At 44.7% G+C, this 21,502-nt stretch overlaps 1 protein-coding gene across 4 annotated transcripts in view; it reads right to left on the minus strand.

Annotated features, from left to right (window-relative positions):
* Gnpat (dihydroxyacetone phosphate acyltransferase) overlaps positions 1-21,462 on the minus strand; it is a 47,087-nt gene extending 25,625 nt beyond the window's left edge. For 2 of the 4 annotated variants that reach the window (XM_055072346.2, XM_055072343.2), the window contains exons 1-7: positions 20,639-21,462; positions 19,071-19,334; positions 14,743-14,919; positions 13,115-13,244; positions 10,456-10,659; positions 6,799-6,950; positions 4,428-4,558 (exon numbers count right to left, since the gene is read on the minus strand). In XM_055072346.2, coding sequence (XP_054928321.1) covers positions 4,428-4,558; positions 6,799-6,950; positions 10,456-10,659; positions 13,115-13,244; positions 14,743-14,919; positions 19,071-19,265 — 989 coding nt within the window. In that variant the 5' untranslated portion in view covers positions 19,266-19,334; positions 20,639-21,462. Of the gene's footprint in view, positions 1-4,427; positions 4,559-6,798; positions 6,951-10,455; positions 10,660-13,114; positions 13,245-14,742; positions 14,920-19,070; positions 19,335-20,296; positions 20,612-20,638 lie in introns of those variants that run through there. The other 2 variants (XM_055072345.2, XM_055072344.2) reach the window with 2 other exon arrangements.
* Between the last annotated feature and the right edge of the window lie 40 nt (positions 21,463-21,502).

Raw genomic sequence — 21,502 nt, forward strand, 5'->3', positions numbered from 1 at the left:
AGTCAGATCACATACATAGCAGCCTTCCACAATTGGTTTGCAGCTGAAAAGCGTAAAATTAAAAACATGATAAAAAAAGCATACAAACTAGCACTAGGTATTCCCATCAGTACGAGCACGGATCTCTTGCTAAGGTTAGGACTCCACAACACACTGGACGAACTCATAGAAGCACAACAAACATCTCAAGCAGAGCGACTAACCAAAACCAAAACGGGACGGCATATACTAAGCAAACTAGGAATGAATTACCACAATTTATACGGGGAAAAGAGGACGATAACGAGAGAAATTCGTGACAAACTCCGAGTACCAAATATACCCAAGAACATGCATCCAGGTTACAACGACGGCAGACGCAAGAGTAGAGCAGAGAAAATTATCCGAAGCTTTGGGTCAGACGACAGAGCAACCTTCGTAGACGCTGCTGAATACCCAGACAGAAATAGCTATGTAGCAGTAATCGTAGATCACACCCAAAAACTCCTTACAAGCGTATCAGTTAATACCAAACATTCCGAGACCGCAGAGGAGGTAGCCATTGCACTAGCATTGGTCTCCACGAATGCTCAGTACATCATTAGTGATTCTCAAGCGGCCATTAGAAATTATGCAAAAGGTAGGATCTCTCCTGAGGCATGGCACATCATCAGAGTCAATGAAGCAAAGTTCTCCAATGCAGAGAAGAACGGCAGGCAATTGCTCTGGTTCCCAGCGCATACGACTTTAGACATTCCCGCAATCAACCTCAACGAGGTAGCACACCGCGAAGCTCGAGGTCTCACTCGCCGAGCTGAGCAAAGAGTGACTTCCATCGGTCAGGAGAACGCGGAGGAGGAAATCTGGAGAGAAAAAGATATATTAACAAGATTTAGCGATATTACCAAATTCTATCAAAATCGGAGGCGAGTATTACCACCGCCTCACACTAAACTGAACAGAGCTGAGTCCGTTACTTGGAGGCGACTACAAACAGAAACTTATACGAGTCCCGTGCAACTAAAAACTTTCTACCCCGATATATACGAGAGCGATATGTGCAAGCTCTGCAAGTCTGTTAGAGCCACCCTTCAACACATGTTGTGGGGTTGTGAAATATACCAAAATAAAATGGCAGTCTCCCCAGAAAATCTACGGGCGCGGTGGTCGGCCGTGCTGCTCAGCTCAGAACTCCAAGACCAACTTTGGGCCGTCCAGCGAGCCAAGGAAGCCGCACGGGAGCAGCAGCTCCCAGTGGCCATCTAGGCGGCCCCAGGCCCGGGCCTCCCAATCGCCGGATTCCAAATAAAGTTATCACATCAAGAAGATAGACATGCACACTTATTTCTTCGCTCTGAACTAAGTCATGGGATCTAAAGCAGCACTGTTCTCAGCACCAACAAGAGGGACAGCAGACACTACTTATATGTGAACGACACTTGTAAGAAAAGTTCCTCAAGCGCAATTTTACCCATATGTGATAGACTTAGACAAAGTTTACCAAAGATGCACTAATATGTTGCTTTCACTCATCTCTATAATATGAGACCCGAGAAATGAATAGCAACACATTCTTTTGGAATGTAATCACAAAACGTGATTAAGACTGCAAACGCATGGAGAGATCACAGCAACGAGCTGTGAATGAAGCCTGCACAAATTGCGACGACTTCACTATTTCTGCACCGGCACTTGCGAATCTTTTCAGCGTGTACGTGTTGCCCCAGGCACACTAGATCCGGCAGCCAAAGATTCTACATCTGCCGCATTTTCTTTTTGTGCGAAATTACACTACAACACCACCCTCAATAAAGTTCAATTGGAAGCGTGTGAGTGTCTATGCAAGGAACCGATAGCTGCACCATAAGTCTGCAGGAAAGGTAAGCTCGTTCATTGCTGAAATAGACAAAATGTTGCCAGTTATATGGCATAAAAAGCAGTGAATAGTTTTCATGTTTTAGGAAAGGCAAATGACATCAAGACTTATATGCATGAGAGCAGTAAGTGCAGCTCCATAGGCAACATCCTTAATTGCTCCAAACGGTTCTTACCGGGAATGATCGCTCAGTGATTATCATTGTGCTGCTGAGGACGAGGTCACGGGTTCGAATACTTACCATGGCGGTTACATCCTGATAAATCAGAATGCAAAACACTCGTGTAGTAAGCTTTATGTGCATGTTAAATAACCACAGCCGGCCAATGAGTATTCCAAAATTTCTCACTGCGGCTTCTCTCATAGCCCACGTGTTAATTGCTTCTGGACGTTGAGCCACATTACTTATTTGATTCAAACGATACTTAACTGCACCGAATTCATGAAAAAAGCTGCGTGCTAGTTCACAGTCTAAAACTGCAAAATACCACTGCACTTGTTCGAAACCATTAAAACAGCAGTGCCAGGTTGCACATAAGCTAGAAAAACAAATGCAGCATTTCGTGTTTTCTGACAAAAACTGAATTTCCCATTCATCTTTGGTTGCGCTGCTCAAGACGGCCTTAGAAGCGCACATCACACCGCAGCTGACATCAACGGGAGCGATATCCTCAAACGCACCTCTTGTCTGCACCGCATACGCGCAACGCACATCGATGTGCGCCACAGCAACATTCTGCTGACAGCCGCACCATTTTCGCATCATGAAGCAGAGAAGTGGTGAACTACGCTCGGTCGGCACACCCGTTCCTCTAGCCAGCAGAGCGACGCTCACCGTGGCTTTTGTAATCGGCGCGTGAGCGGGATGCACTGCGTAGTAATGGCTGCAGATACGAACTCGCGTAGCCAAACTTATCGCACCACCTCGGCCTCGGTCGTTTAGGAGAACTTAGCAACGCAAAATTTCAAGCTCAGTCTGCATGAAAAACGCCGTCCAGAAGGCAAAATTTTTATTATTGTATCCGGCTTGAGGTCATAACATATTGCTATATATGGGATTTTTTTTCTCATAGCCCTGATGCATAAGTTGAAACTCTTAATTCGGTTCATTGTTATACCTGATAGGTCCTTATATGTGGTATCGTCATAAGTGCACTGCAATGTACTAACAGACATGCCAGATCTTAAAAGAACACACTAAAGCATTAAGTCAAGCTGAAGTGATGAATTAATGCTAGATAACACCTAAGTGTCTATACGATCGAGAGCAGAGCTTCAGTAATCAAGGAATTGAGGTTAAATGCAAGATATGACTTGAGACTCGCTCGGGACAGTGACGTACTAGCCCGCTAATGTAGGCACTCCTCATAACTGTCACTAGTAGTGAACCAACCATTCGTAATAAAAAGATAGCATTGCATTATGAGCTGGAACAAAACCCTACTTGATTACTTCTATTCAATTCCTTGAAAAAAAGAAAAAAAATTTTTGACGCTACCTTTGACAATGACACGGGCGGTCAAAAGGTTTTGTTTTCGCTTGACTTTGCACTGCCTGCGCTTTCACGTTTTGGTAGTTTCATTATCGTTTTGCAGCACTCGTTTTGCTGGCTCACAAAACTTGCACAAATTGCAAGTATCAGAGAATGAGGCCCATCGCAACAAGCGTCAAATATTGTGTTATGACTCGACTCCCGCTTTACCTTCCTTTTTTGCACCATCAGCTCTGTCTTAGCTCGGCTTCTTGCCGCACTTTTGCGTTTTGAGCAAGAAACCATAGTGCTGGCTGTCGGGTGCCATTTTACGTACAAATGGCAGTAAAGGGCGGTGATGGCGTATGCAACATCATGACTCCCCATTCGGGGGCGGGCGAATCAAATTGCACTAGGGGCATGCGGACCCCTTCAAATGCAATTTGCTTTTCAACGTAAGCTATTTCTTGACAAGAAACAAGCACTGCAAGGTTTCTGGAATGGTATTATAACAGCCCACATTGACTTAATATTTGCCTTTAGTGGCCCTTTAACCCTTTCATCAAAATCATTTACTAGACTACCCAAAGACTGCCTATTTTCCCATGCACAGGAAAGTGTTAATCAGCAAAACAACTCAAAATATCCAACACAGCTTGCATGACTTGAAATGACAGACTGATCGAGGAGCTTTAAAAGCCGAAGAAACAGTGGGACCGTGAAAGATGCCGTGGTGGATCTGGATTAACTTTGAGCACCTGGGGTACATTAACATGCACTTTAATCTAAGTATGTGAGTGCACTTGCATTCTGGTACCTAATATAAATTGGCTGCCGCAACAGAGAATCGAACCCTCAGCCTCATGATCAGCAGCAGAGTTCCGTAGCCACTGCACAACCATGGCAGGTTAAAGATGCCCAAATCAGCTGCTGAAGCTCAGACACTAGCTTGCTCTAACATCTTCGCCGTCTCTCTCTATAGGACGGCATGAAGGTCTCCAAATAGTGAGCAACGAAACCCAGCACAATGAAAGGACATTAGCAGCAATGACTTTGGACACCCTTTATGAGATGTGACGCAAAACGCTTAAAGCCACCCACCTTGGGTGCATGCTGTGAACAGACCGGTCGACCGAGCGACCGCAAAACTGCCGGACCGACATGGGGGAGCCAAATTTGATGAAGATGTTGCCGTAGTCATCGTTCAGGATGCCCCGGGCCTTCACTAAGCCCTACACAGAATTGCGAGAGCAGAAACAAGATACTATAAGTCACAAGATGTCTTTGTTGGTGTAAATCTATCAAATTTGCATAACTAGTGCACAGATCTTATAGGTATATGCCGCAAGACTGTTTCACACATAGCAGGCAATGTTGTGCCGGCTAGGGCAACCTTTCACACTACCTGTATTTGCAGCCAAAATACGGCACACGCTATACAACAGCAAGAGAAAAGACTGCACCATGTAATTTGGCACAACGTTGACATCATAAGAGCCACAGCAATACAGCAATCGGTACATAGATGACATCAGAAATGTTTAACCTATTAACCACTGAACAGCGGGAGCGACATGTTCCTAGGAGCACAGTCATCGCACGGCTTCACACAGCGCACCACCTGCCATTTGTCACGATAACATACAGTAGTGCAACACATGGTCACACCTGCCAACCTGTGAACCTTAACATAGGTGCAGAGCCCACGGACAGGGCCAGGAGAACGTAAAACCATCCTAACCTCTTGTTATTCCAAATCTGCCATTAGCCCTCCATGATAGATGAAAATGATTGAAATGGCTCACTAGAGCCAATTTGACCTATCGCAAAAGGCTATGGCGGATCTAGAATAAAAACAGATTGGGTAGCTTTACCTCATCCTAGCCCAGGACACCGCAGGGAGTGTCGATAGCAGACATTTTTTTAAATGTCTGCCCTGAACACACACCTATTGTGGGATACATGCAAACTTCTTTTAGACGCAGCACGAAAGTGGCAGCACACTTGGAACTACACACTGTTTTTAGATCAGAGTGACTTTTTGGACAGCTGTGCTGTTGCTCGTTTCGTCTGCTTCAACAACTTGTGCGAATAAAAATGCTTGAAGCAGGTACCCCTCTTATAGTCAGCATTGTCCGCAGCCACAAGAGGTACCGTCACAATATCTTTTTCTTGCATGCAGCTTTTTTTTTGCAATTATTGCACCTGCTCACCTTTCAACATCTTAACAACTTTTTCGTGAACAGAATTTATTTTGTAAAACTTGACACACCCTACGCAGAATCGTAGAATGAACCCAAATTTGTAAACATAACATAAAGTTCTGATGAGTTGCCAGGTATTCATGGTGAAAGAAAAAGGTATACATAGTACAATGCATGGTTTTACGTAACATTAGCTCCATGCATTATAGATCTAAGTACAGCAAAATCCTGATAACTCAAGGCTATAAAAACCAGAAAAATTCAAGGGCCCTTTGTTATTCCTAGGTGGATGAGTGCGAAAGCATTACGACCACCACGCAATGCTTAGACATTACGCCACAATGCAAGATCGTGGGTTCGACTCCCACCAAATGTTGAGGATTCGACTCCCATCAAAGGTCATAGGTTCCAGTGCCTTAATCAACTGTGCTTTCATTAAGTTTGCCTTAATTTAACACCAAATGTCGTGGGTTCAACTCCTACCAAAGGTCGTGGGTTCGAGTGCCTTAACTAACTATATCCTAATTAATTCTACCTTCATTAACTCCATCTTAATTAACACCAAAGGTCATGGGCTCGACTCCCACCAAAGGTCTATGGTTCGCAGCCTTCTTTTGTCATTGTGTGGTCACGCTGACAAAGCCGGATTTTTCACCACGTGAGAACCCTTTCATGCTTTCACGTTAGAAAACTTCTAGATAAGCGAACCTTTGAGATAAGTGAAATACTCAAAATAGAGGCCTGCTGGCTGCCCATAGACCTTAGGGAGCCTTTCCAAAATGGTGCCAGTAATATCCTCGTTCGATCACTTTCGTGTGACTCGCCATTGGACTCGTCTGTGTGTAATGGGCAGCTGCGTCACTGCCACTGTGATGAAACGGCGTGCTTGCAACTGAGTCCGACGACTGATCCTTATGCAAAACTTCAAGCCCGTCATCCGAGGAGTTCATAACCGGTTCTAGACTTGCAAAAACACTGACGCTGCTCATTCCTGCACCGTGATAAATTCCGCACAACGTAACAAAAATTTTTAAAAATGCATATACGCATACGTCTGTTACATTTGGGCAAATGCTGCTCTTCTCGAAGACATGGCTGAAAACACATAGCAGCAGAGTAGAATCCGGCTCCAGGTGTTTACAGACTCTCTGTCCTGTGTGTGTGTGTCAAGTGATGCTGTTTTCCAGATGCAAACAGCTGCATGTGCCCGCTGCCCTGATCCAGGTTCTAGCGCACAGCTGCCGCATAACCCCAGTACTGCTGCTCACCGACGTGGATTCCTTGGGCTTGGGCACACCCAGCAGCTCGAAGGCATACAGCTTCTCCTCGAGCGTGCGGTCGTAGGTGATGGTGATTGGGATGACAGTGATGTCCGACACTTGCGAGGTGAAGAACATCTCCAGCACCGTCTGCAGCAGACCTGAAAAGAAGCACGCACCATGCACGAAGCGAAACATCAGTTACGTCCTGCGCAAACCTTCAGAAACCATGCAACACACGCAGGGGATAGTTGCCACCTACACAAGTATATTTTTTCAGAACAATTGCAAGTTGTCCAAGTTTGAATGGATTTATCATCAACAATGCACAAAAGAGCTAGGACAAAGGACGACAAGGATGCAGCACACCTTTTCAACTGGATGCCTCTAGTGCTTGCCTAATGCAATCTGCTTCAGCCTCCTATACTGAGCAGAAGCTTAGAGCTAAGAAATAAGCCACTCTCATTTGCCCGTTCATCCTGCTTTTGTTCATGCAAGGCACATAAATATACACCAACAAAGCAGTTAATGGTGCAGCGACAATGGCGAGGGTGCAACACCGGTGAATACATCTGCAGTATGCTGGCGATGGCACGACGATGGCAGAGACAGTGGTGTGACAATGGTGGTGTCACAGCAGTTACAGCGACAGCGAGACAAACACGGTGGCATGATGACAACAGGGGTATGACAATCGCTGCGGCATAATGATGACAGTGGGTGGGCGACAACCAGGACAACAATGACAGAGGCTTGACGATGACACTGTATTGACCGACATCTAAAGCAGTGACCAGGTAGGGGTCTCCTAAACCTATTCACGACTCTGGCTCACGACTCTCGTTCGCAGTCATTAAGTTAAAGGTGCGAAAGAATCACTGGAGTCTGGATTCTCTTGTCTTTAGTTTTGTCTTGTTTTCTTACTTCCCCAGTCATAATCTTCTGCCGCAACACAACCTTGCATGTAGAATCCACGGGGAGACTCAAAAATCCAATGCCTTGGCTTCAAATCCTGCTCGCCTGCTTCCATGGCGTGTGAACAGGACTCGTAGAATAATGGGCAAACGCTCACTTCATGGAACATGCAAAATGACCTCGCAAGGCCATGGCCAATGGAGGATACATTCCTCCTCAACATTAAAATCATCTTCGGAATAGCTTAACTAGCGCGAGCACTTTCCGTAATATGCTCGCGGAGAAAATGTTACCATCCTGTTGACGCTTTGCAACATGATAAGCACCTACAGAGGAATCTCCATGATACCAATCTCTCAGGATGGCAAAAAATTCGTATCACCCTAATTCATACAATCTAAAAAAAAAAAAAAACTGAATGGCGACTTGCTTTAAGTTCTTCATTTCTTTTTTTTTTTTTTTTCTGCAATCCTAAGACATTCCTTTTTCTCATGGCAAAATATGCTGAAGAATTAGAGAGCAGAATTTGACAAAATTGCACTTTATTAGTGTGTTTACTTCGAAAACAGGAAGAAGTCGGGCTTCGGGAGGGGCTACCGCACCACTGATCACGCAAGTACAGCTTTCTGCTGACCCAGCGCAGCCCATCTCAGTAACGCCGTAAACATGAGAGATCCAGGTAGCTGTAGTGATGTATCTCTAATGCAAAAATAAAAGCAACAAATGCCTGCCTGAAAAGGGGAAACTAGTGTCGCGATTTGTTACTGCAGTCACGTAAAACGCAGGGAGCACGTTACGTGCTCCCTGAATGATTTGCTGACACGAATTTGAACCACTGGCACACTTGTTTCGCACACATTTTGGCAGCAGCGAGCTGTGCACTTCGCATGTTCCAAGGCCAACATTTCAAAATCTGTAAGGCTATATACAGCTTCTTTTGTTGCAGCACCCCAGCTGCTGCATCACGTTGATAAGGACATGATTTGCACAAGATAGGGGAATCTGTTTGCTTTTATTTGCAGTGGAAAAGCTACTTTGTATCGTGTGATCTGAGGGGCGCAAATGTAGAAAAGCTTCGAATTGTTATTGGGCGTCGAAGACGATGGAAGGTGTGTACCACAGAGATAAGGCTACCCACGGAAGTGAATGCTGCCAATCTTGCAGACGTGGTGCAGCCAAGCCATGTGTCATTGCCAGCTCCTTATAAAGTTACAAAGTGTTTGTAAATGGACAAAGTTGCATGACAGTGTATAAAGCAAAGTCTGTCTGCTTTTCTTCTTTTTCTTCTTTTTTTTTTAAATGGGGATGGGGCAGTCAAGGCAGAGTGACGTAGGTCACCCTGGCAACAGAAATGTGGCCGACGCATCCGCTCTGCCAACCTGACAACAGCCACTGTCCAGCGCTCCTCCTCGGCACGATCTCGGGGGTCACAGCAATGTGACCCCCGAGCACTCCAATGCGGAGCACTGTGTTTTGCGCTATGTGCTGCTTGACCATGATGAGCCAAGTAGAAAGTGGAACAGAAAGAGCCTGCTCAAGCCTGCACGGCTATGCGAAGTATTGCAAAAAATTACTGCATTCACTTCTCTCTTCCTCTGCGGGAGAGCGCGGAGGCAGCCGCAGCTGGACCTGGCCTCCGAGATCTCGCTAACACAAACCCAGGTTATGCCTGCGCCTGCCCACCTGCCTGAGTGAGCCGCGCCACAATACGCCGCTATCCGTGGCAGTGCAAAATATTTGTGCATTCACTTCTCTCTCTCCTTCCAGTGCGCAGCGTAGGTTAACAGCTGGACGTGGCCTCCCAAATCACAGTGGCACCGGTGCAACCTCAAAGGCCACAAGCTGGCCAAGCCAAGCCATCCAAACCAAGCCAAGCTGGCATGGCGAAGTTCACTTGCCTCCTCGATCACACAGCGGAGCACTGTGTTTTGTGCTGTTTGCTGCTCGACCATGATGAGCCAAGTGGAAAGCGGAACAGAAAGAGCCTCACAATGGAACGGAAGGCAGCTATCTCAAGGCTATTGCTTCAGGTGCTAAGAAGATGCGTGTTGCACATACCGAAGATTCCTCTGTTGTTTTATTCAAATATCATTTCACGCGTGGCCGTGTAGCAGTTCTGCTGGCCGCAAAGCTGTATTTTTATTTCCATCTTTACATTGGGCGTATATTGCAATAAATGGCCATAATGGATACAGTCAAACCCGGATATAGTGAACACACATGTGACGAATTATTGTGTGTATCAAACAGCTGTAAGAAAATTTGTAGAAAATTTTTATTTTATATATTAAGTTACCCACATTTTGAACTTTCTTGTGATTCCCTTCAGATTCTGTATATTCAAGTTTGACTGTATGTAATGGATATAACAAAGTAATTTTGGCTCCTCTTTCAACTTCATTATAGTGAGGTTCAAGTGTATGTATTGCTGTGTTGTTCGTAGGCTATCAATTATTTCCAACAACACCAGCACGAAGATCTCACAAGTGTACCACATTTTATGTAAGGTCTTTGAATAACTTTCAGTCATGCAATGTTTAAACTTGGTGTATCACTGCTTTATCTTGTTTTCGTTTTGTCTGTATTTATTGCGCACAATAAGTCTTACAACAACAATATGGCACTCCCTTCCCCCCTTCTCGATGCCGGCTTTCTCTTTACATAAAGGTGGCAACACTGACAACTGCACCAGATCAATAAATATAACACACCATTACTCCAGATCGATAAACACAGTGCGCCATCACTCACCAGTTCGTGGACAGAGCGACTTGGCTGTGCGACTCCGCGTGCCCTCGACGAAGAACTCGAGGGCGTGCTCCGAGCCGGCAATGAGGGAGTGGATGTACTGACGGAACACCTCCCAGTACAGTTGGTCCGTGCCGAACGTGCGCCGGATGAAGAAGGCACCACCGTTTCGCAGCAACATCGTGACTGCGGGCATGCCCAGAAAGTCTGCAAGGACAGAAAGCGCGCTAAGGTTAGGCATAAACAAGGAACCTGTATGCACCATGTTTTCAATGTCAATCCCGTCTCTGTACGACCACCGGAGAAAACTCTCTGCTGCTCCCGACAAGTGCTAGAAATGATAATGTGACACCTTCCCTTGAACTGTCAAGGAGGAGGAATGAACGTTTATTGTAAGAAACAGCGAGAAAGTGTCCTTTCTTCGCCCTAGGTGGGCGGCTCTCTTAGTCCAGAAAGCCGTTGGCTAATGCTGCAGCCCGGGCCTGGTCCACCAGACTACGCTGATCTTCCAGGCTCTGTGCCTTTAACATTGCCTCCCACGTTTCTTCGATCGCTTGTAGCGGTTCTGAGGCATCATCTTCACTGTTTTTCTCGCGGTGCGGGCACACCAACACCATGTGTGGGAGCGTGTCTGGTACGTCACAATACCGGCATAGGTATGAGAATTTGGTGGGGTGCATTCGGTGCATGATAATTCCATGTACATACGTATTTGTTTGTAGTCTGCGGAGGGCGGTGGCTTCTTCCTTGCTTAATTTTGGATGAGGTGGAGGATATTGTCTTCTTTCCAGTCGGTAATGTTGCAATATTACGGCGTAGTTGATGGGAATGTCCTCCATTGCTTTATAATTTTGCTTTATAATTTCTTTTTTTTTCTTCTAAGGACTCTATAGTATTCTGTGTCATGCATGGCAAACGTAATACTGTGGAGGCTAGAACAACTTTTCATGCCATCTGCATTCGCAACCACAATATAGTGCATGCCACATAAATAATTAAATTTAAGCCGCACAGTGGGTCGTGGAGCATTTCGTAGCGATAAACGTTGGCCACCTAGAAGCGCCAGCTACCCAATTCAGGGTACAGAAGCACTTTTGCATTCAGCCCCCGTCAGACTGTGGCAGCCAAAGTCACAACCTAACGCAGCGCAACGCCACAGCCAATGAGCTACCATGCCACATAAAATCCAGAAATATATACCTGTAACGTAATCTGGCGTAATGTTGCCTATGAGTTAGAGCTACGGTTAGGAAGAAATTATTACTTCCATGGCATCACACCTCCGGGCCTATTCACTGCAGAATGAGCTGAACGACATGCAGGTACTAGAGCACTCTTTGCACAGCCTCCCCAACATACACCACCCACATTTGCAACAAGAGCATAGTGCATCACATACTGCAAGCAAGAAGTGTACACAAACAATGTGCAATTGGACACAACCTTAGTCTCAACTGCTCCACCAAAAGATGTCAAAGGGAGTATTCAGACGACAGTCGCTGGCCGGAAATCAGCAATCTATACAGCACAGAAGCACAGGCTTCAGAGAAACTCAAGCGTTCAGTCAGACCAACATAGTAGTCATCTTCATGGCTTCTTGAAGGGCATCGCAATGGTCTTGAGTAGCCGTGACAGTACGAAGTTGTTCAGAATAAGACGCCACAAATTAAACGCCAGTTCATTGCAAAACGCGCAGAGCGATGCAGTTCTATAACACCCTCAAATGGGCAGTTTCAGCGGCATTGTCAGCAAAAGATGGAACAAAATGTATAGGTGCTTTACTGCTGTGTTTCTTTACTTCTCAAGCATTTTGCACCAAGTTGCTTCAGTTTTCCCTTGACGCAAACATTTAGCACTATGTCAGAGCCCAATGGCAGTGCACCTGATTTTCACTGACATCAAAACAAAAAATGGCATACAACCAAGGGCAATTTTTTACTTTACATGAAAGTCAAGGTGCCTTTGTTGGCATCTGTTAATGCCATTTTTGGTAGGCACCTTGCTTTTGTTTTGATGTAACTTTACTACCTAGACAGATGAGATGTTACCCCAACCATCAACTTCACTTGTTTAGACCGTGATATATCAAAAAATGGAAGCATGTGCTGTACTGTCTGCAGTCGTTCAAGTGCAAGCAGCGAAGTATGTCGTTTTTGTACAAACTAGCAAAACAACAAGGAGTGCACAGCCATCTGATAAACCCTGATGTGTCACGAACACCGCTCGTGACATACCACAGTTGGTCATGCATGTTCACTCTCTTTGGCTTTCACTATGTCGCACGAAAATCTCGCACTGCACTGTTCGCATTTGAATGACTGCAGCGAGTACATTTCCCACCGCTTGGATACAGTGAAAACAAAGCCCGCTAAAAATAAATTCCACTCTCTGAATCAGAACATGCACATGTTTGTTTCAGAAGCACATCCCCACCTTTGTTATTCTTTTGTTTCTTATCTATTATTCCTTTCTATCTTTCTTATTTCAACTGCCTGCCCAGCCATGCACAAAGTACAAGCATGACACTTTGTGGGACTATTTTTGCCAAATCCTTGGGCTGAAATGTGGGGGTCACTTCGGTCGCCTTACACAGGGGCATGAATTACACGAGCAAATGCGACATTCGCAACACAAGGCAAATTTTAACTCGACGGGTACATACCCATTCCCGCTGCAATAACGGGTAGGGGCACATTGTAGTAGAAGCACACATAAGACATGAGCAGGAAGTCATTGTAGCTGCGATGTGTTGGCAACAGCAGCACTGGGTTTTCAGCAGCAGCTTTCCGGTACTGCAAGATAGGCATGTGAAAGGAACATTCTTAAAACATCTCTTGCCGAGCTTCATGTGACAAACTCCAGCTCCAACTAATCAATGGCAGGAGAAGTTGGCGAGACAAAGGAAAAGTGAGAAGTCACCGAACAAAAAAGAGAGAGAGAGCTGCTAGTAGCTGAAACACTTTTATCAAAGACGTAGAGCCTGCAAGAAATTGGCCAGCTCAAGATAATTTTCCGAAGATATATAAAGAAAAAGAATACAGATGTAATCAGGAACACAAATTCAAGGTTACTCTGACAAGTGCAGGCACACAACGCAGGGCAATAAGACAAAAAGTTATAACGATTTATTCAGAATATTCTGAACTAGAAAGGTATGAAAAGAACAAAACCGAAAACAAAAGTGAGAAACACGAATACTTAAAACAAAATTCTGATATGCAATTGGACAATATTGAACAAGGTGTACACTTCCAGAGCAGGTACTTCCAAAGCAAGAAAGAACTAGACATCATTAGTATTATTATTATAGATGTTATCCCCAAAAGTTGAATCAAAATCCTCTTTTGATCACACCTTGGTTCCCTCTATTACCTTGTAGGCTTGTTTTGCTACATGCATAACACATAAACCTTTCAGATCCAAGCCAGACAAATATGTGGTGCTCCCTTCCTAATTGCATTCAAATGCTACTTAAAGTGAACACGCATCTACTTAAAGTGTGTGTCACTTTAAGTACACACACTAGAAGGACACACACACACACGCAATTTGTGTCTCTATGTTTTTCCTTTGTATGTCTCTTTGTATAAGCGCTCGTCCGTGTCTCTTCTTCTTGTGTCATCTGTTTGGCGCTATAGTACTTCAGTAAATATGCACCAACTAGCCCAACAAAAAGTTCTCCCCAAAACAATGTTTAGCACACCCCTCCAACTTGCCCAAGAAGTCCTATTGAGCATCATCTGTTGTTTTAATGAATATGTATGTACTAACCAGCCCAACAAACACTTTCCTGCAGAAGTTCCCCAAATAACTCACACGCTAACCAGCCACTAGTCCTTTCATTCTACCTGTACCAATATACATGGGACAGAAAAGATTCATGAAGCTTGAGATAAGCCAGAGGCACCGCAATGAGCAATGCAACAAAAAATCCTAAGTCTAACGTTACAGCAGAGGAAGACAGCGGCATAGATAAAAAGAGCAAACAGGGGTAGCCAATATTCCAGTTGAGATTAAGAGACAGAAACTGAGCTGGGCATTCCATTAATGCGCAGGGCAGATAACCAGCAGTCTGTTACAGATCTGGTGCCTAGGGAAGGGAAATGCAGTCGAGGGTTGGAGAAGAACATAAGATATTTTGATAGAATCGGGAGATCTGCAAGCATAACAATGCAGTAAGCAGACAGAATTAGAGATCGCAGGGAGGACCCTTCGTCCTTCAGTGCATATAAATTAGGATCATGAAGATGACTAATTTCTTGGGGTCGGGACCCCCAACTCCCTTCTTACCCGTTCCATGCCCTCAGAGTGAACATAGATTGCCCGGTACATGCTCTTGTATGACTTGCTGAACAGGTAGCCGAGGAAGCGGATGTTGCCCATGCGCATGTTGTGGCCCATTTGCTCGAGAATGCGGCGTGCCTCCTCCGACACCTCCGCGACCGGTCGCTTCTGCTCGGCGCTCACCTGCAACGGGCAATGACAGCTCAGTGTCATGCACGGTCAAAAATAGGGGAGGACATCCTCTCAACCTTCGGCACACTTAAGTTATTTACCACATGAAGCAGCATGATGGGCCTGACGACATGACGGCACTTCATCGGCTGACACCTAAGACAGCGAAAAGCCAGGTGAAGAGCAACGGCAGCGAAGTCTTTGCGAGAGGAACACCGAGACTGACTGTGGCACTGAAAGCCACACTGCGAGTGACCGCACTTTAGTTGCCCTCGAATGAGCCCATTTTCAGCAATTAATTGCCACTAGTCTGATCACCCTGCGATCTTGAAATTTTTCAAATCTCACCTTCAGTTCTTCTGACTCTATGTCAAGCCTTAAGCCTCTTCAATGTGGCTGCACTACCTGAGCCAGTTCTCCTGAGTGCGGTACACAGCGCAACACACAAGTTCATGCAATGCGAGCGCTGTCCAGCACCCAGCATGCGTTATTGAGGGCAGTTAAGCCTTTTCAACAAAAGCACACATACGAATAAGGAAAGTAATGAGTTTATATTATCAAAATAATCTCGATCATGGTAGTAGTTCACGACCATCAGCAACATAATGGTGACCATGGATGCAACTATTTCTTCTTTTGTCAGAAAATATGTCCAGACAGAAAGGCACTCGAAAGAAAGCAATTTAACACATTACATGCCCTTACAAGTGTGCCCGGGCAACAAGCCATGCATCGAAGTTGTACCTCACTTCGCATACAAGCTGGCGTGATTGTTGCAACCTAAGTGGGAGATATTTGCATGCACGCAGTGCAAATCAATTAGCCCTGCAGTGTTGTCTGCTGCCAAGAGCTTGCCCGTCGCTTACACTTCCAAATTAGCGAGTGCAGGAGGAAACGTCAACACCTTCTGAAGTGGCTCCTGCACCAAGTCGTATCAACGAGCATAGTGCAATGGAGCATGCAGTGCACCATCAAAGCGAGGTCAAATGTGCTGCGCTCCCTGAATTACTGCAGCAAGTGCAGCCAAATCACGGGGACCACTTATCTCTATATCTCTCTTGGCATGCTTATAAAAATGTTTTAAATTGTGCAATTGGTGCCACGCTACAGCATGATGTACCGAGCACTAACTCGCTTCTGTAAGAGCACAGAGGATTAACGGATCAGCGAATGGAAAAAAAAAATTAATGATTGCATACTTTAAGTTATGATTGTTCGTGAAACAGAAGTAAACAACGTGCAATGTTGGACAAAATCCAAACACATAAGTGAGTGAAAAGAATGGTTTGTGCTTGAAATGAACAAGTAGTAGTTGAGATAAACATGTTTTAACTTGTCGCACATTGCAGATTATAGTATTTTCTGCTTTTCTGTTAAGTGTTGGGTACATCACCGGGGGGGTGTCACCTTCACTGGCCAGCCCCACCAGTTCCTCGAACATTAAACACAAACACCTGCTTGACTTCGTGTGCACATTAGACGATACTCCAGTAACCAGAACTTTGTATAAAAAGTATCTTTGGGTAACTGTAACAAACAGCTTTTTAGTTAGGAAGCCCACATAATAAAATTTGTTACGAAGCTCAAGGTAAATTATCACAACTGAAAAGAAAACTGCACAGAAAAAGATTGCCATTAAATTCAAAGCTGAGAAATCTCTTGTAAGACCCATCTTACAATACAATGATATAGTTTGGAGCCCACATCAGAAATATTTATAACATAAAAACTAAAACAAATACAGCAGTTATCAGTCTGCTTAGTCTTTTCAGATTATTCAAGGTGGACCAGTGTTAGCCAGTTAATTATGAAAGCTGAACTTCAGCCACTGGCTCGTCGAGGTGGAAATTTATGTATGTGCTTTATTTAATAAAGTGAAAATGAGACATCCACCCAATCAAAGCAATTGCTACAAAGGAAACCCATACGGGCTCCACGAAAGAAAAGCCTACACGACCTCAGAGGGCATTCACTCCATGTGGGTTCACAGCATAAAATTGTGAAAGAAACCAAAAGTAACACTGACTCTCAGAAATATGACTTGTTTTCAGCCACAAGAGGCTACAGAAACAAGCTACCAGAGTTAGTAATTCCCCTCTGCACCGGTTGACTCTTTCGTTAACGTTAATGCAGACATCAACTTCAATATTGTCACGTGGTAGTGACTGTGATGAACACAGTAGCAAAACTGTAGATGGAGAAACTAAATCATAATTGGGCGAACTTGTGCCCTCAAATACAAGTTGCACTTAAAGCACAACGATGGCGACGAACACAGTCGGCGATCGGCGAAAATCTGCTCAGCAGGTCAGCCGTGTCAGATTTTATACAGCAGTCATCGAATGTTCCAGAGTAATCGCTGGAATCAGCGTGTCCTCCACAAAGTTCTACAGTATTCGCGTCACGCATACATGCAATCAGATTACACAAGGTTCAGTGACAGACAGTGGATGGAACCATCGATAACATTACAGAAACTTCCGATACATGCAGGCATGTCCTGCGCTGTGCGATAACATTTGTTAGGCGGTGAAACGTGGTCACCCGATAAACAAGTACATGTGTCAATATGTACACTGCCCATAGCATGTCACTACCGAACACACAATTTGTATTTGCAATTTGCAATTAGGTAATTAAAGCCAGCCTTTCTGTGATACATTTCTCTTATATGCTTAACATGCCGCTCATTGTATTCTATGTTTACTTCTTCACTCCTGCTTGGGCTTGACAACAGCTTGCAGTATGTAATAAAAAAAAGAAAAAAGAAAAAAAAAACACTAACATCCACAAAGGTTGCAGACAGGCAGTTGTGCCCACTGCAAGAAATCTGCAGTCAGATTTTATCTCATGGAAAAAGAGTGGTAATGCGGGCTACGTGGTACGTGTTGCTAAATACAGTCAACTTCTGTTAATTCAACCTCGGTTAACTGGACTTTTCGCGTACCCACGGAATAGTCCCGGCCAGAAATTGTGTATTGCTGTGTAAGCAAAACTCATTTAGGCCAACTCAAAAGCATGCCATTTCGGTTAATTCATTCCCCACCGAACTGCACCGGCACCTTAAGAGGCACGCACTATATAAGCATATAAGCTTGAAAACCCAAGAAATTTAGCAGACAATGGTACTGCATCCCTAGGCTTGAAGGTGTGTTTTATATGTATATATATATATATATATACACACATATCATTTTTAGTGTCAACGCTCTTTCCACCTGTGAAGCAGTCCACTGCCTCTACTTTTTGTGTCGGGTCACACTGCAATAAAAAAAAAGATTTTTATGCATTCCTTTTGCTGCCGTTTGTTAATTCGACCTTTCATGGAATTCGATCGTAATTTGCAGTCCCACAAGGGTCGAATTAAATGAGAGTTGACTGTATCGAGTAACAGCACATAACAAACAGGACAGGACAGCACAGGGCTAATAGCCCGTCACCCATTTACTCTTGTATCTCCTGTCCCACGTGCTGTTGCTCTATTTATGTCCAAAACCTCTCCACCTCAACTGTATGTTTGATGCTGCATTTCAGTCTGTTTGAAACCTCCTTCTTCAAGTTCCTTAAGCTTATTTTGTTCGCATAACTTAGCGATGTACATATTCTGTCAAGTTATCAAAAAACAGTGATTACAACACACTGCTGGAACTCAGAGTCACAACATTACAGCGCGTGGTACTGAGAGTTCCGAAGATTCCAAGAGGGAGCACGACACAAGAATTCTTCTTGTCGGCCAGGTTGGCTGCTCAGTCCAAATGGCTGCTTCACGTGTCTGCTCCCTCAAGGGCTAGCCACACTTATAAAGAAAAATAAAATTTGACGCAAGCTAGTGAGGGGGTAATGCAAGTATTGTGGGCACAAAGAAAGGTGTGCGAGCCCCTCGGATCGCCCTATACTTCTTGCTCTTAGCTGGCACCGCACAAAGCAGCATGAAGAGTTAACCAAGGGCTTTCAGTTCACTAAGCAGGAACAGGGATTAAAAAAGCTTTGGTAAACTTTTCAGATCAGCCATGGTGCAAGAAAATAAAGAAACATCGAAAACTTCAACGGGTTATTCTTTGCAAAATATGGTGTCTGAGAAGGCGGGAGCGCACTGGTTGCAGCAGACATTGTAGAGGTTTCATGCTCCATAAACTCATGGTTCAGCAGCTCAAGCCTGTTACCTTGGCAATTGCTGTCTGCACACGCGCACTGCCCAGCACCTCCTGCTTGATCTGCTGCGGCGTCCGGTTGCCAAAGAAGCGGTACTTGGGGCAGCTCCATTCCCGCGTGCACCACGACAGGTCTCCCACCGTGCGCCGGTCGGCGAGAATGTCGTCGAACCGCTCGCCATTCAGCGTGATGTAGCCGGTGCTCATGGTGGCAAAGGAGTTGTGCTTGCCTCACTTCAGTTCCAGACTCCTCTCGTCTGGTTTCTGCAAAGGTGACTTGAAGAATGTGACATGAGAGAGAAATTGGTAGGGCCAATGTGCACACGCTTTAAAGTCTGGGCAGCTTTCACCAAAACAAATTTACGCAGAAGGTGTTGGATTTAGTTCACGTGTGACAAAGACATCTTTTCTTACTACTGATAACTGTCAACTAAGCTTGTGTCAAAAAGTGGACTGTCATCGAAGCTTGAGAGGAAACCATAATAATGTGAAAGGTGTATAAATGAAATCTCTGCCTATTTTAACAGTGCCAATCAATGAGCACTATTAAGTGAGCATTTCAACACAACTGCTACTTGAAATATTCTGTGATGGCAGATTTATTTCATCCACTCTTTAAGGGAAGCAGTATGTAAGGTAGGAGAAGTATGGGGCGAGACGTCATAAGCTACATCATTACGTCATAAGACGAAACTGTACTGTACATCATGCATACTCTCGCCATTTATACATAGCCTATGGAATAGCAAGCAGGGAAAAGGGGAAGAGTCAAATGCATTCTCAGTTTTTTTCAAATAATTATTTTCAACGGTTACACCAGGCTGAAGTATCAGAATATTGAACGCGCAACAAGGTAAAACAGAATTCATGTTTACGCCTTTCAAAACACGCGGATGCACGCCGCGTTTGTTGCGATTTCTTTTTTTTACATTTGTGACATTGTCCTTGGTGTCACTAATATAACTGTACAATCACACGCACGAAATGTTCTCGACAATCAGAAACTGCATGCCGTATGTTTGTTACATCAGGCACAAATTTCAACTAACAAAACAACACTCCCCCGCTTTCGACGTTCCGACTTCGTAAAACACCCAAATGTTTGCAATGCCTGCGCATAGTTTGCCGCAAACACTGAAATCAGTAGGTAGACAGGGCGCCCGAGCGATAGAGGTTACAGCGCGGTCGTGCGATACGGGTCTGACCGTCTCCAAGAATATAGAGTGAAAACAAGGTACCAGAAAGGGCCGTTCCGAAGCTCGGGGGTATAATGGCACAAACTTTTTGCTGATATCTCCGGATAAAGCACTAACGTTCCAGAAAGTGCGCCGGTAAACACAGAAAAAGCGTGCAAGCAAGGTGACCACGGGCAATTCACGAAAATATTTAACTCGAGCGAGAACACTACCAAACGTCGATCACTGAAGTGCGCAGGCCATAGAATAAAAAGAAGTCGCCAAGACCTCTGTAAAAACCACACTATTGAGCTGGAAAGCCACACGCTTTCAAAACGCCGCAGGCATCGAGGAAAACTGCATGCACGGGTGCATGTGCATTTGATAGCCAGAGAAACCAGTCACCTTTACGTCGGCATCGGCATCGACGACATAGCGGTGTAGGAATTCAGGTTTTTTTTCCTTCAATCGAGTCGATTAACGCTCAAATGAGCGTACGCCCGGCGCCAGGATCATTGGCAAAGCGCTGATGTATCGGGCAAGCCGGTAGACAGGCGCGGTTCTCGTTTCTGTTTTGCATTTCGCCCTTTCTTTTTGTTGATTCTTTTTTTCTTTTCTTTTTGGAGTGTTGTGCTGCTACCGGATTGGTCGGCGATCATCACGCCACTCAATAGCCGAGCCTGGCCGAGCCGCTCGCTTCGTTTCCGTGGAGGCCCGTTTCCGTGCTTGTGTTCGCTGCTAAGGCGCAAGACTTCGTTGAGATTACAGTACCGTATACGTCTATTATTTTTTGTCCGTGTGATTACTTGAAAACCGTTCGTCTAAATATTTACCGTGCATTAGTTCGAACAAAACTGAAAGGAAGACCAAAACCGAAACCATGCAATGCGCGCGATTGATTTCCCCAGAGTTTTAGCTGGTTATATACACTGTCTATATATATATGTACATGCATATATATTGTTTTTTTATGTGCCGTCGATATTCTCACGTTTGCGAGACAAGGTGCACAATGGTGTCAACGCCGATTACGGAGCAAGAAGAATTGAACTGTATCATAATCTGAATCGGCAACACACAACTTCCTTCGTGTACATTGGGAGCATCGCGTTCACTTACAAGTGACCCAAATGTAAAACCAATGCCTCCTTTCTGTAAAACGAATAAAAAGAGGGGGGGAATCTTTTTTTTTCTTTTTAATACAAGACTTCCACAGTACACGCAACAGCTGTTTTGTCTCGCCTGCTAGTACGAATGTCTTTAGGTATT

This window comes from Dermacentor andersoni, chromosome 7 (genome assembly GCF_023375885.2).
Source record: "Dermacentor andersoni chromosome 7, qqDerAnde1_hic_scaffold, whole genome shotgun sequence".
NCBI classification, from domain to species: Eukaryota; Metazoa; Arthropoda; class Arachnida; order Ixodida; family Ixodidae; genus Dermacentor; species Dermacentor andersoni.